The sequence below is a fragment of the Suillus plorans genome (genome assembly GCF_016647745.1).
Source record: "Suillus plorans strain S12 chromosome Unknown HD556scaffold_51, whole genome shotgun sequence".
NCBI lineage: Eukaryota > Fungi > Basidiomycota > Agaricomycetes > Boletales > Suillaceae > Suillus > Suillus plorans.
In genome coordinates, this window is record NW_024537435.1 from 254828 (window position 1) to 269910 (window position 15083).

At 45.6% G+C, this 15083-nt stretch overlaps 2 protein-coding genes across 2 annotated transcripts; both read left to right on the forward strand.

The window, feature by feature from the left end:
* Positions 1-4875: 4875 nt before the first annotated feature.
* Positions 4876-8050, forward strand: HD556DRAFT_1490861 (uncharacterized protein; the record flags this gene model as incomplete). The annotated part of the gene is made up of 10 exons (XM_041308791.1): positions 4876-4949; positions 5011-5074; positions 5135-5506; positions 5728-5773; positions 5950-6004; positions 6065-6415; positions 6628-6680; positions 7251-7483; positions 7530-7751; positions 7802-8050. The coding sequence occupies 10 exons, from the start codon at positions 4876-4878 to the stop codon at positions 8048-8050; spliced, it is 1719 nt and encodes a 572-aa protein (XP_041157321.1).
* Positions 8051-9507: 1457 nt separating this feature from the next.
* Positions 9508-12178, forward strand: HD556DRAFT_1310740 (uncharacterized protein; the record flags this gene model as incomplete). Its single annotated transcript, XM_041300449.1, has 10 exons — positions 9508-9570; positions 9775-9824; positions 9875-10019; positions 10091-10239; positions 10296-10693; positions 10745-10930; positions 10982-11120; positions 11169-11307; positions 11470-11839; positions 11889-12178. 10 exons carry the CDS (start codon positions 9508-9510, stop codon positions 12176-12178), a joined length of 1929 nt encoding a protein of 642 aa, XP_041157322.1.
* Between the last annotated feature and the right edge of the window lie 2905 nt (positions 12179-15083).

Here is a 15083-nt window from a genome sequence, read left to right on the forward strand (position 1 = left end):
CGATTATTGATTTTGCGCCTTAGCAGGCAGACTCTCTCGATCAGCATGACCGTTTTGATGTGCGACGAGGCCGAGTCAAGCATCTCAGCAAAATAAAGAGATGTAAGGCGAGAAGCACTGTTATATTTGCCGGCGTTCGTTGCACGTCTTCAAACTAGACTCTAGTGCGAAGGATCTGCCACCGTATGGTGCACAGTAGTGATAGCACCGCCAGAACGCACGTTGGGAAGGTGTGCAAATCATCATGTTACAATACCTACTAACTTACTCAACAGGAAGCAGGCCGGATGAAGTGCACCCTCCTAGGTGGCAACAGTTTATGCTGCTAGATGGTGAAACAGATATCAAGACAACATGCTCACAAAGGTAGAATGAAGAAAATATCACCAGGCGTGAAGAACTCATCATTAAACATAGATATTCCCGTAAAACTGATTGTTGCTGAATGCGAAATGTTACATTTCACTCATCAGTCGCTCCTACTTCGTCAACCACAATACTCAGACCACGTCATGGAAAAAGCAAACACCAGAACATTCAGCATGGAACTCAACGTCAGAGTGCATCACCAAGGCTCATTCCAGATGCATATGGAGTCTTGCTTGCTTTTGTGCCAATCACAATATCATGAATGCATCGACTGATATTTCGATTTGTCAGTGGAAGAGAGATAGAGAGTCAGCAGGAAAGGTTTCGGATAGTGATGAGTGTGAACCTGCAGTTCGTTATGACCCTGCAGGCGCTGAGCAGAGACAATGATGAGGAAATTGATACTCATTCTTTTCTAGTAGTACGTGGCACAACCTCGATGCGCTTGGTCAAAATCCTTGGTACTCGTCATGATCACCTGCCACTGCAGCTCCCTCTAAAGTTTCAGTCTCCATCTGACAATCACGATGATATCAAGTTAATCCATGGCATACCCAGACGACCCTGTACTCCCTTGGAGACAGGGAACAACATGACAAAACTACTATCAAGGTCCCAATGCTCTTCCAAGTTGCTCTTCCCCGCCAACCGTGTCCATGCCCCTTGCACCTCATCCAATACTCGCTCGATGAAGAGAATCACTGTCGAGCTCCCAATGCTACTCTTCGATGTAAAGTACCGCACAGGCAGTGTTATTCTTTATCTTCATCTTTGTCGCCCCCGTTTTCACTTTCATCATAACGTGTGCCCCAGTATCACCTTGGGCCTTGGCTACATACCAGATGTCTGTCACAAATCACGATCGGCAACGAAGTGACATCTCGTTGGCTCCATCACATGCAGAGATCCATAAGCTGGCCTTCGAGATCAACGTTAGACGACAGAGCCCAAGTTTAGAGGACCACGAGCAAGACTAGCCACGGTCTATCATTTTCAGAAAAGTTTAAACATCCACATTGCCCGAGCAGTACGAAAATTTGTCCAAAAACAACTGCACTGGTCGACTCCGAACTAGGTATTGTACCATCGACCATGATACCAAAGCGAAAGCAGAAATGCAACTCACTGTCACAATGTGCCGCTCAGGCTGCCAGCTCAATTACTAATCAGCGTGCAGACGGGTATTCCTCTATGAGTATCCTGAGGTGTGCAGGTGAGTTGTGTGGTTGAGTCTGGTTTAACAGCGACTTGCTCATACTCACATCTGGTTCACAACGATAGCCCATATAGCAATATGCAGTTGTGTTGCAAACTATTGGTAATGGACTACATGCACTGACAGACATGGATGCTGACAAGGCAACAACAACGGCGAGGAAGGAGGAACACATTTTCTGTGCGAGGTAATATAGAATCTTTTGAGAGAAATTTCGAATAATATCTCTGAGGATGGGTGAACACTATAGGACGATCACCAGCTTTTATATCATGCATATACTTATGGACGTAATTCTGATTGATTTGGCAGAATTGTTATTGCTGTCAGATGGCAGAGATTTTGGTTGAACCTGCAGCCTGGAACGTGTTCAGATGATTACGACCAATTGTATCACAACCCGCCGGCAGGCATCAACAATTCTCTCATTCTCAGGCTATAGTGTCAGATTTAAGCATAAAAGTGTCTGATTAGACACAGACCTTTATGCTTAAACTGTCTAGTTCCCTGATGTTTGTATATTGATGCTTAAAGGCTTCTTCACACATGCCTGCTTTATGCTTCAAGCTTCTCGTGTCTGCGATGATGCTTAAAACTTCTCGTCATGCATAAAATCCCTTTTTTGGTAGGCTAAAACGACCCTTTCCCCCTTTGCGGCTTCTCCCTGCCCTTTGCAGCTTCTTCCTTCCCCTTTGCAGCTTCTTCCTTCCCCTTTGCAGCTTCTTCCTTCCCCTTTGCAGCTTCTGTTGTCCCTTTGCAGCTTCTCTCCCCCCGATGTGTTCCAATAATAGCTTCCCTTACTCTTGTCAAATCTAAACGTTCAGGCACCTATACGCCGATGCATGGGAACCCTTTTGGTAAAACTGTACAGTTAATGAATGCGTGGTTAGCTAGTGGTGATCCATAGTTGTGATAGTCTGCGTCGTCTCTCCACCGAAGACATTGTGTACGCCTTTTCGTTTTCTCTCATGTCCTTATTTTATTGACGACCTTCATATTCAGAATGTCTGCGTTTCGCTCAAAACATCCCAGCAGAAATTGTGTACGCCTTTTCGTTTTTTCTCGTGTCCTCATTTTATTGACGACCTTCATATCAGAATGTCTGCGTTTCTCTTAAAACATCCCTGCAGAAATTGTGTGTGCCTTCTCGTTTTCTCTCGTGTCCTTATTTTATTGATGACCTTCATATTCAGAATGTCTGCGTTTCTCTCAAAGCATCCCAGCACGCGTCCTTGATGCTACAGATTGCCCGCCTCACATATCCTCTATTCTATAACACTTTGTACTACCTGCAATATCATGAATCCGTATATGCAACTGCCGAATTTTTTTGTTGTTGGTTCCAACTATCGCTCGCCTCCCACTGTGTCTTAGATATGGTCCCCCTTATCGATCCGTCACCGTAGTTTTTGATAGGGTAGGTCTGTCTGTTCGCGTGGTGTGGATGATATCTCAATGACTTTCACTCGCGCGCATTTCGAGCTTGCTGCGCATGTGCACTGTAGTGTATCCAAACACTTTGAGATTTATCAAGAGGTCGCTCAATAAGGTACCCCCTCCCAACTGCTGCCTCGTACATTATGTCCAGACTCAAAGATGATTGATGATCCTCGATGGTTTTCTTACACGAATGCTTGCTATGCATTGTATATTAATGTACTGTTTGCTATCCATTATTTTCAATTAAGTCTCAGTGGGTGCAAAAAATTTCATGAAGTATTAAGCGCATGTGTTGCCAAAAATTTATATTGTATCTTGCTAGTATATACATAGCAAGTGCATCTCAAGGAACGGTATATTGCATACTAGCTAATGCAATCAATCTTACGATACTCGGTGGGCAGGGTTCGACTCAAGCTTTGCGTTTCCTATGATGAGACTCAATGAATGCCCTGCGTTGATTCAAAATTCACGTACTTCATGAGCGGCGCGCTTCCCTCTACACCCATTCTAGGTCTCTTCATGCTCTCACCTATCTTGTTTGCCTGTGCAATTCGCGTTGATTCCTGGCGAACCCGTGTCGTCTTCCGGTGTAGAAACAACAATACTGAGAGGAACAAATGAATGCTCCAAACTGTATCTATAATGTTGTGAGGTCGCGCGTTGCCTAGTCTGCTATTCTTGAGAAGACAAGTGCATTCGACCCTAAAGGGGAAGCGAGTGCAGCAAGGATCTGGTAGTGTGCACTGAAGCGAAGCGCGAGAAAGTGCAGGTGCGCGCAAGGCGCGGGAACACGCGCGCGTGCTGCGCGAAGCACGGGAAAGTGCGCGTGTGTATGCGGAAGACGATAGAGAGTAAGAGTGAGTTTGCTTAGTGCCAAAGAGTAGATTTCTACTATATTCTGATAGGTGGTAGGTGGTAAATAAAGTGAGAGGTAAAGTCTAGTAAAGTGGAAACTCAAGTGGGAAGTAAAAGTCCCTAATAGTATGTACTGCTGGCGCTTATATGGCGCCTAAGCGCTGTCATGCGGAGCCAAAGCGCTACCGAGTAGGTATGTAAAGATATATGTAAGTAAGGGTCCATGGTAAAAATAGAGGTGGAACGATATGTAAATAAGAGAAATGGGAATATACGCACTAGAGAGCTTGGTGGACAGTGGATGGATGCTTCTGGATGGCTGGCGCTATAGGGCGCTCAAGCGCGGGAAAGCGCGCGCGTGTATACATCGTAAAGCGTGGGAATGGTGCGCGCATGGCGCGCATTGTGCGGGAAAGCTGCGCCTCATATAGGAATAGCTGCAGGTAGCATACAGAGTGATGCTGCAAGTCGTGCTGTGTACTCCCTAGTGGAAAGTGCCATATCACACAATGCGAGGCACGAGTCTCTACACCGCTTTCTTTCGCTAGTGTAGGTTGTGGCTGCCGATCTGAGGTACTTCATGTGACATTGAGTATTAATCTCTTTTCATCCGCATTGTCAAGTGATTCGGAACTTCGTCCACTGAAAGGAAACTTTGAGACCCTCTGAATCTTACGAGGGAAAAGAGCTAGCTCTCACGCAGTGGTGATCCCTATAAACAACGTTCTGACTCCTAAACTCGGTCCTGCCCTATCTCCTTTTACTACGTCATTGTATATAATTTATAAAATGATATTTACATCATCACGATAACTGCAGAAAGCTCAAAAAGATGTGATCTTGCCCGCATTCATTTGTCACGAAGTGCTGGTACAGCGAGTGTCCCATTTAAGTCCAACTGTTACGGTGAGTGACCTCACGTGAAGCTTCGACTTTTAACCAAGTTCAACGTTCATTCATTTGCATCAACAGATTATTAGCGACACTTCTTCATGCCAGCCAAGTACAAGAGCAAAGCACAATGCCACGAGGCTTGGTTGCTATCCAAACGAAGATGTTATGAAAGGTCAGTGTCATTTGTATCATTCTGCACATCTACTAATTCTCAAAACACTTGTTTGTCCTAGGCACAAGCTTGATGAACGCTCAAAGTCCCGAACTCGTTGGCATAAACACGTTGGAGCTACAGTAGTACGTGGCTTATATATTAGACTTCCCCCAATGACACTTACATATCATGCAATCGGCCAGGTCACACAACAACTTTTGCAGCAGCTCGATAACATATGGCTTGACCTAGGTTACTGTCCCAGACCTTCTCAATACGCTGTGCTCGAGTCATGCAGTTTCACACTCATTCAAGATGCGGACAATCTGGGCTGGCCGGCTACAAGACCATCCTGCAAGGGAATGGTGTCAGGCGCCCAACAACTTCTTTGCAAAGCTCGCGAAGTGCTTTCTCATAGCTTGAATACAGATGGGGCCTGTTCAGACTCTCTTTGCTCAGGCGCTGCAGCTGCCGTGGATGCGGTTGAGTTGGATTATGATACATGGGAGGAAGCCTTGTCTTTGATGGACAATAGTGTAGAGACTTACTTCGGTCTTCTCAAGTATAACGGTCTTGTGTGGCAGAAAGTTTTGAAAGCTTGCAGCTGAATTTTTATCTCATTACTACTCATTCATGAATCATTGCGGTCCTTAGTTTTATTCTTGCGAAATACTACTGAGATTCCACGCTTTCGTGCCATGCTTCTTTTCAAGCTTTTCAACCAACCACCATCACACCATTACACCTCTGCAACCAAAATTCATGCCGCGTCCTCTTATTGATAAAACACTTCAAGCAAAACTGCAAGCAAGTCGTGAAAACCGCAGACGCCATTACACAAAGTAAGTACCGCTTTTATTAATTGTCTCTGGTGGTTCCTGACTGGTCGACCGATTGAAGAAACAGAGACAGAATCCTAAGCCGGCGAAGGGAGTTTTGTGTTGAAAGAACACGGGGCTGCTATCGGAGCTCGAGAAAGCCATTGCAAGAGCTCTGCATGGATACGACTCGGATGAAGGTGGTGATGAGCTGGAGACAGGCAATTCCAGCAACATTGAGGAGAATGACCCACTGTACGTTGTTTTATAAATAGAAAATGAAAATGAAAATAACATGAAATTAACATCACACAGATCGGATCTTACAGCATGCCTGCTCACGCTCAAAGTGATCAAAGACGAAATGTTGTCTTTGATTACTGAACCCTGTGCATTTGCTGAGGGCGTCTTACTTCAATTTGTCAACAGCATCACATATACAGAAGACCGGGCCGATAATGGTGACAAAACCATTGTCACCAATATGGTAGCCATGGTCCGAGGCTTACTCAACCGCTCGATCACTGTTCAAGATCAAATCCTTACTTTTTGTGGTGTCTCAGATGAGTTTTGTGCTGCTGACACGGTCACTCGTTACCTCAGTACCTCCCTTGCATACTTGGAGGATTTCGAGTTTTTCTTCGACGTGGAGGGAGTTTCGCAGCTGTGTGTTGCTCACTCGATGGGCGAATTGATGTACCAGAAGCGTCTTCGTGTTTGAGTGGCCTTCACACAGTAAGTTACCGGTTGATGTAGATTTTATTGCATATCAATATACAGCAGATGCGTCAGATATATTTTTACTTTGCACGTCGGTAAATGATGCATGAGGCCTTAGGTAAAGTTCACACATGGCATGCCTGTAACGATTTTTACAGGGAATGGTTTTACTACTACCTGCGGTTGCTCATCATGGTCGGAAAACGGCACCGTGAGACGGATAAGTACAGGCAGGCCTTCTACGTCCTTAATACCAGACTTCAGGCTGAAAAAGCTCAGCAAGAGCAACGGAAATCTACATCTGTTATGATAACATTTGCTCCTATCATTTCTTTCTTCTGTTACGTACTAAACGGGCTGTCCGTACCTTTCCCTTATCCAAGCGGGCCGTCCGCCCTATCTCTCTTATCTCTTATCTCTCTTATCTTGATAGCACATTTACAAGCTCCGCTTGAACATTGCCTATATAGTCTGTAGTATGCATGATTGTATTCCTTACTTTAATCTACTGGGTTTTACCTGGAACATTCCTTCAGCAAGGTCTCCAACCTTGCTGTCTGAACCACGATTCTAAGAGAGTCAGCGACACTCGTCTTAGCCTAGATCTTTGATCCTCTTATTCAAGAGAAGACCTTCGTCTATCAGGCTCATCGCCGATTGTCCATTCGGACTTTGATAGCTCGACCAATCCTAGTCGTAACAACATCTACAAGTCGTTCTGTGGAGGAGACATCAAATGACCGTGGACTCTACCACAAACATCTATGCTTTACTTGAACAGCTCCTGGCCAGATCGCTACAGAAACAGAATTTTTCCCCATGGCTGAATCCACAAACTCACACCTACACACATCACTGAGTTTTGATGTCGCTGCCAATGACTCCGGTTTCCTTCCACCTCCCTGTGATGTAGACCAACCAGAAACCGGAAACTTTGATGCTGTCGATGCCGCATATGAAGCCTACCTGGAAGATTCCACTCTAGGGGCCAAAAAGTGTCTGCGGCCACTCGGTGTATGTTTTTTCTCTTGTTATTTTGCACTTGATTGAATTTAAGCAGGATCACGGAATGAGTCTATGGGTGGAGAAACACGAACAATACCTCCTTGAGTTGATTAGGCTGGAGGGACGCGGTGACTTTGCGACTAGGGACACGTGCATGGGACATCGTGACTGCACTAGTGAACCCATGTATCGCTGTGAGGATTGCCTTGGGACCGAGCTATACTGTAAAGAATGCACTGTGCAACGGCACCATGAAAATCCATTGCATAGGATCAAGGTGGCGTGTCTGGTTGCTACCTGGTTCACATGTACTAATATCCTTTTCAGTGCTGGAATGGCCATTTCTTTGAGAATATCACGCTCAAGAGTCTCGGGCTTCGGGTGCAGCTCGGACATCCGGTGTCCTGCATGATACGGGAATCATGCATGGACATAACTACTACTAGGAATAACCCTCAAAAGATTATGTCTGTTAGCACAGTCCTCAGACTAGTCACCCCATACCTTGGTATCAAACCTCGGTCCTATATTTCAAGTTTTATATGGAAGAAGAAGAAAAAGTCATATGTGAAGTAAAATGAAGGTCAAGGTATTGCCTTACCTTTGGCTTATTCACTTTGGCCAGAGAAAACCATTGAGAAAAGCTCAAAGCCTAACAAAAACCTATCTAAAAAGCCCGTGTCTTGCATATTGTATTTGTATCATTGTTTCTATCTTGTTTTCTCTAGCATTGTTCTTTTATTTTCTTTTATTTAGGATGCTATGACCTACCAGATACTCCAGAAAATATTATTTCTGAGTATGATGTCATAATGATGTCATATAGCTCCACAGAAAGTTCTAGACTATTCTGTTGGAAATTATGATGTAATGTATGAAGTCATAATGATGTCATAGGCTCTAGAATATTCTAGCTCCACTATGATGTCATCTCTGATGTCATTGCTCCATCTTTTATTTGTATTTTATACTTTTATTGGGTTTCACCCAATATTCTGATTGGTTCTCTCTTTATTTTATTGTTTGCGAACCTACATTACTTTCCCACACAAAATGTATATAAGGAGAGCCCATTCTCCCCCCAAAAAAATAGAGATCCCTCTTCTAGGAAATTTTCTTCTCAGAGAAACCCCCTCAGTTGAACAAGACATCTCACTTGTTAAGATCTCCCACTTGTAGCAGAACAAGTGCAGGGAAACGTATCCCTTGAGAATACAAGTTTCTTACGATAAGAAGCTTACGTTACTGTTTATTTGACCAACCAGTCTTTGGTCCATGTGATTTTAGAGACCGTTGTCTCTCCTGTTTTACTGTTTAATTGACCAACTCGTGCCTTGGTCAACGTGATTATTCTTGAGACCATTGTCTCACCAGTGCTATTTGTGCCTATTCGACCAACCAGTCTTTGGTCAACGTGATATTACAGAGACCCCTTTGTCTCTACTCCTATTCGTGCCTATTTGATCAACTCGTGCCTTGGTCAAATCTACCCAGTTCATTTCAGTGCCTAGAACGTGCAATCTAGGCAAAGCTATTTGTACTTCAGACCACAGTTCTGAATCTAGGTAGCAAATCCTAGACAAAACAATTGGAGGTACACATAAAAAGCTCCGGCTAAGTTGATCACCTGATTGGTTTAGCGAGCCTCCCAAGAACTCACACGTTATCTACCACGAAAGAAGAAAAGTCGTAGACCGTGTTAATCGAGGACTGGCAAGAAGTCTTATCCAAGTGTAATTGTGGTGTCATTACATTCTTACACGCTTTATATAAGACCCTCGGTTATTAAGACACCGGTCAGTGAACAGTGTTTCAACGGATCTCGGGCCTACAATGATGACTTTGTGGTTCTCCATGTGAACGGTGTCCATGAAATCGCACTGGATTTCTGTTCGTGCGAGACTGCAGAGGGTCATGTAACCCAACTTCTTCGCACACGCTGGTATCCTGCAACCTGCACTGACCCCAAATCAGCTGCGACCTTCCGCCTTTTGGAACACTTCCACATATTAACCTTTGAGTCAAAGGCATCTATGTTCGAGTTTTGGCAAACACTTGCGCGCCTCACTCATAATCTAGGCATCAATCCACCCAAGGTATAATTGTTTAGAACTCCTCTAGTACTCGTTGATTTTCAACTTACGATCTTTCTGTAGGATCGCTATGAAAGTCTCTTACGGATGATTAAACAGTGGAGAAACCTCAAAATGCTTGAACGATCTGGTTGAGGCCACGATCCCGCTGGAGTCAACGCAACAAAACCCGGAGCATGTGCAGTGCTTTGTCATGCATGTCCTCAGCCAGGCAAGAATTTGCTAGATGGCTGGGAAACAGCGCCGGCTGAGAAACAGTATGTATTCATGTTCTTTTCTCAGATTGGTTGCTTAGGACAATCACTAGATGGCTCTTTGCTCAATTTCTCGCTATCGATGCAAATTTCCGCTTGGTGCAGAAGAACGTGTCATCGGAGACTGTCGACCCTGGTTTAAGTAGAGGATGGGGATATTTTGTAGAGGAAACAGCTTTCAAGGGGTTCCTGCAGGAGGTGGGGAGACTACCGCAGGAGGTCCATTTATGTACATGTTTGCCTTGACAACTACTCACGCAATGTCTTAGAAAAGTACCTGTACCAGCCACAACGCAGTGAACCTGGCAGAAACAAAGAATTCTCGGGGACTGGCCGCAACGGGAGCAGGTACTGTTGACTGCTCTCGTCACAATTTCAAGCGGCCATGTGCAGTTGGCGACCTTCAAAAAGGTGAAAAGTAGGTCTCAGTGATACAAAGTGGGCGATTGTATAGCTAATCACCCAAATCATTAGGTACATAAACATGGATTATTTGTTTTTCTCCACAATGCAGCATTCCGAAGACATTGTGACTCTGAATATCTCATACGATATCGCCTGTCAGTGGAGCAAGAATCTTTGGGACAGGTTATCGAAATATTCGTCACACTTACGGTTCGGTCGCGACGGAAAGAAAGTCACATTCCTCATCCCCAAGTTTCACCTACCCGCCCACATTGCTGCCTGCCAGACGTCTTTTTCACACAACCTCATCAAAGGAATGGGGCGCACTGACAGTGAGGCTCCAGAGCGAGGTTGGGCTAATATCAACCTGGTTGCCACAAGTACACGAGAGATGGGTCCTGGATCACGCCGGGACACACTCGATGATCATTTTGGTGATTACAACTGGAAGAAAGTAACAAATTTTGGTAAGTGTGATGTGTTATTGCGCTATACCCAAATCTAATACTTTTGGACAGGTATTAGTTTACTGAACAAAATAAAGATCGCCATTCCCGAGCGTGACCAACATCAATATGACTTTAACGAGTTCCACAATGCCCTCGTGGACGAACGACCGCGTGAGATAACCCAGTGGAAAGACGCTATTGAACAGTGGGAGGCCGATCATTCGAACCCAAATCCTTTCAAGACCACGACTATCAGTGAGTCATACAACCTGTAGACTGCGATCACAAACTTAGTATCATTTACAGCCATGATGCAAGCTGCAGTGCGCTTGAAGCTTTCCCAGCAGGAAGCTGGAGACCTTGAGAAGGGTCTCGATAGTTCATTGCACGCGGATATATCACCGAGCATACTTATATCGTCCGGGATGGACCTTGAGGACCAACAGTGAGTATTACGGAAATGTTTATTTCAATGGCTGACAGAGACCTGCAGATATCGTCTATGGAAAGATCAAAACACCCTAGGTGCCCATGCAACTGATCTACAGCTGGCAAAACTGCAAGAGCGCTCCAATGCCCTACTACAGAAGGTAGAGCATTGGTGCCAGGTTCAATTGCTCTATATGCCCATGGTCAGCCGCCTCCGTACATCTGAAACTATGAGCACAGAAATAGCACGAGAGGAGAAAGTGCATGAAACCAACCTTTGGCTTCCATCTGAGCTCAAGCGCACCACCGAGTTGCCATGTGACCAGTGACTTTATGTCTACGAGTGGGAACTGCGACATGCGCAGGCCTACGAATCTTTGGACGACCTTCGTCGACAACTCCGCCTTCGATCGCATCTTTACAAATTCAAGGACGCCAATATTCGTGGCCAGCGGGCCAACATGAGGGCATCTGCTGTACTCAAGAAAGTCGAGCTTACTGTGACGACGGCAGCAGACCGGTACCGGCGAGCATGGAAGGCCCTCAAGGTGCTGGCAGGGGTTCTAGACAATCCAAGTTGGGAGGCGGAGCTACCAGAGCTGCAGCCCACTGATATTCGAGGGATGTCGGAGGGAGATAGCGGCCAATCCGAAGGAAATCGCACCTTATCTTGGATTTGGAAAGCCCGTGGAGTAGGTGCAATAGGTGACGATAACGAGTCCATCCTGTCTGAAGGTAAGTACTGTCATTTTACGGACGAGGATTTGGCCTTGATCATCCACAGCTTTGCGTATAGAATGGTGCAAGTTGAGAGCACGCGCCAGCCGATGGGCCAAAGAGGTCGAGCTCCTGCAAGAGGAGATGCGCCGAGTTGCAGAATTTCTTTCCTGGCATGCAGCGTGGTGGGAGGAGCAGGCCGTTCGCAGGACTGGCTTGACCGCAGCAGAACAGGAGGGTATGCACGGATATGCCAGACGCCAGGCTGCGATGCGGAGGGCTATGCGAGACCGATTCCTAGCCCTGTGGAGTGTAGTATCGGTTCTCCTGCAGTTACTGTCGCCTGTCGCCCCATAGGATATTGATGCTTACATATTAATATTAACCTGTTTTGATGGCTTCTGTTTGATGTATGAGAAGAGTAGGACACTGACAAGATCAGGAACACAGATCCAGAACACTGCTCAAGATCCGGGCAAGATTGGGCAAGATTAGGTAGTGCAAGGCCTGATGTCAGCGCGGTCTGTATGGTGATGCTTGAAGCTCAAACGCTATCACGCTGTAGTACAGTTATCTTGGCGGTGATGCTTAATATCGAGGATTAGACGCATTTTTGCATAAAGGTGTGTGTCTAATCAGACAGTTTTATGCTTAAGCCCAGCAAGTACAGGTGTCATTCTTTCATCACCGATCTCTCATCCTGACCTCTCCCTTATCGCTTAATCTTCTGAATGTGTAATGACCCTGCGCAGCGACAAAGTTAAGAAGTTGATGCTCATTCTTGTCGCATGCACAAAGAGAGATCCATGAGCTAGCCTTCGAAGCCAACTTTAGACGAACAGATCCAATATTTGCCTGTGCAATGCATTCCGTCTTACGACCTCCCAATATTAATCATCAACAGCAATGATTGCTCGTTTCGACAGCCTCTCGAACTCAAGTTTAGTGGACCACGAGCAAGGCTAGGTATGGTGGATCATTTTAGGATAAGTTCAAGCATCCACATTACTCGGGCAGCACAAAAATTTGTCCAAAAACAACTTATAAGTACTGATCAATTCCAAACTAGGTATTGCACCGTTCACCATGGTACCAAAGCAAAAGGAGAAATATGACTCACTGTCACGACGTGCCGCTCGGGGTGAGTGTACGTGCAGGTCAGACCTCCATTCTAAGGCGTGCAGACGAGTCATGTGGTTAAATCCTGGTTGCACACACTCATACTCACTTTGTCAGGATCACAAATCATGTTGTGGCAGCAATCTGCATCTGTAGTGCAAGGTATTGGGCTACAGTTTTGTGCACTGACAGACATAGATGTTGTCAAAGCAACAACAACGGCAGGAAGGAGAAACACATTTCTGTGCGAGGTAATATGTCTTCTGAGGTGAATATCGAATGATGTCTGAGGATGGGGGAACACTACAGGACGACGGCCAGCTTCTATACCCTGTATATGCTGATGGGCACGGCTCCGATTTGGCAGAATTGTTATTGCTGTTAGATGGCACAAATTTCGGTAGAACTTGCAGGAGCATGTTCAATTGATTAGGACCATTGTAACCATACCCTGCCGTTACTGGGGTTCTATTATCACGATGTTGCGCCCCTGGTATAGTTCACGATATGAGTTCTCAGCATTCCGCTAAAGATCTTTACAATTCGGAAATCCAAATTATGCTGGTAAAGAACAACTATTTCATTCTGTGGCCTCAGCTGGGACCTGCTGTTCATGAGAATGGAAAGCTGAAAAAAAAAACATAAGAGCCAGTGTACTTACCTACCCATAATTAAGCTACCAGCTGTGTGAAGGAGTGTATGTGTTTGAAAATATTAATCGAAGGTGAGCGAGAGGGGGAATTCACCGAGACGCAAGTTGCTAGGACCGTCGGCTAGGTTTTGAACTCCGCTCCTCTAACCAGCGTACAACTGCCATACAATCCAATCCTACCTCAGGAAGAAGCTGAAGCGCTGAATGCCTGTTGTAGCTTCAAGAAGCATATCTCTGAATCCATGGAAACAAGTTTTCCTGCAACGTAAATCTTTATGTCGAACAAAAGACGCGTTCAGGCAGGATTCTCCGAACAACATTCCGGCTGGGTAAAACGGATCGAATGCTGCCGCACTCTTGAAATTGACACCTACGCGCCGCGCGGATTGTAGATGGGAATGTGCTACGGTAGCCAGGTATGTATGTATTCACTGTACGTTGATTATTTCTTTAATTAGCAGCAGGCGTGGTTGCACTCAGGCTGTCCAATGTATGCACTGTCTAGACAGGCGCATCGATACCCTGTAAAACCGAATACTGGCCATTCCTTGGAGCTCCGATCTGCTGTGCCCAACGGATCATTGTTCTCACGACCACAGCAATGTCATCGGTACCTAGTCGAAATGTTCTATTGTTATTTTGACTGCGCATCCATCCGCTACTCGGCGTATGTGCTTTCGAGCATCAGGATTCTGAGTATATTGGTCGTGTGAATGGGAACCGGGAGGCCTTGGGTGGCCGGGCGAAGTACCAGGTGCAAATGATAAGTAGGACCTACTAGCGCGATCATCTGACGTGCATTGCTCGGCAAACTTTGATCGGGCTCCGGGTGTTACTAACAAGTCTCTGGTACTGGAGCAGAAGATGATATATCAGTACACTAATCAGTGTTCATTGGCTCGTTGCGACATGTTCTCACTGGCCTTCTCCACACAACCACTGATCTAAGGAGTTAGTTGTCAGCACGTGATGGACATCGTTGAGATTCGGGAATGTATGTTATATCATATAGACACGACGATGAGTTTTTTTCTACATGGTATTCAGAATGGTTTACTTTACGAGCCTCACAAAAATCTGACCGTTTTAGCCATGTTTTCAGGCTCACTATCAGCATTGTACCTGTGGAGGTGTCGCTGTCGCTGGACTGTTATTATTCGATAGTTAGGTGTGCCATTTCATGCAACGACATGCGTCATGATGGGACCAGGAAGCCTTGTACAATGCTGCGCCGCGTAAGTACATTACCCATATTCGCCTTGGAATGCGAGACTGCTGACTCGAATTCACCTGAAATTGGACGCAAGCGATCAGCGCGTCATTTTGAGGCAGTTGCTCTAGTCCGGTGCACGTCACCCACAGAATCATGGAATGATACTCAGGGAAGCTGGACCTACAACTGCAGTGCATCCTAGGAAATCCTAGGGTCACGTGTTCAGCCTGTGTCTAATGTGCGTTATCTTTTGATCAAAAAAGGGTACCTTTGTAGGC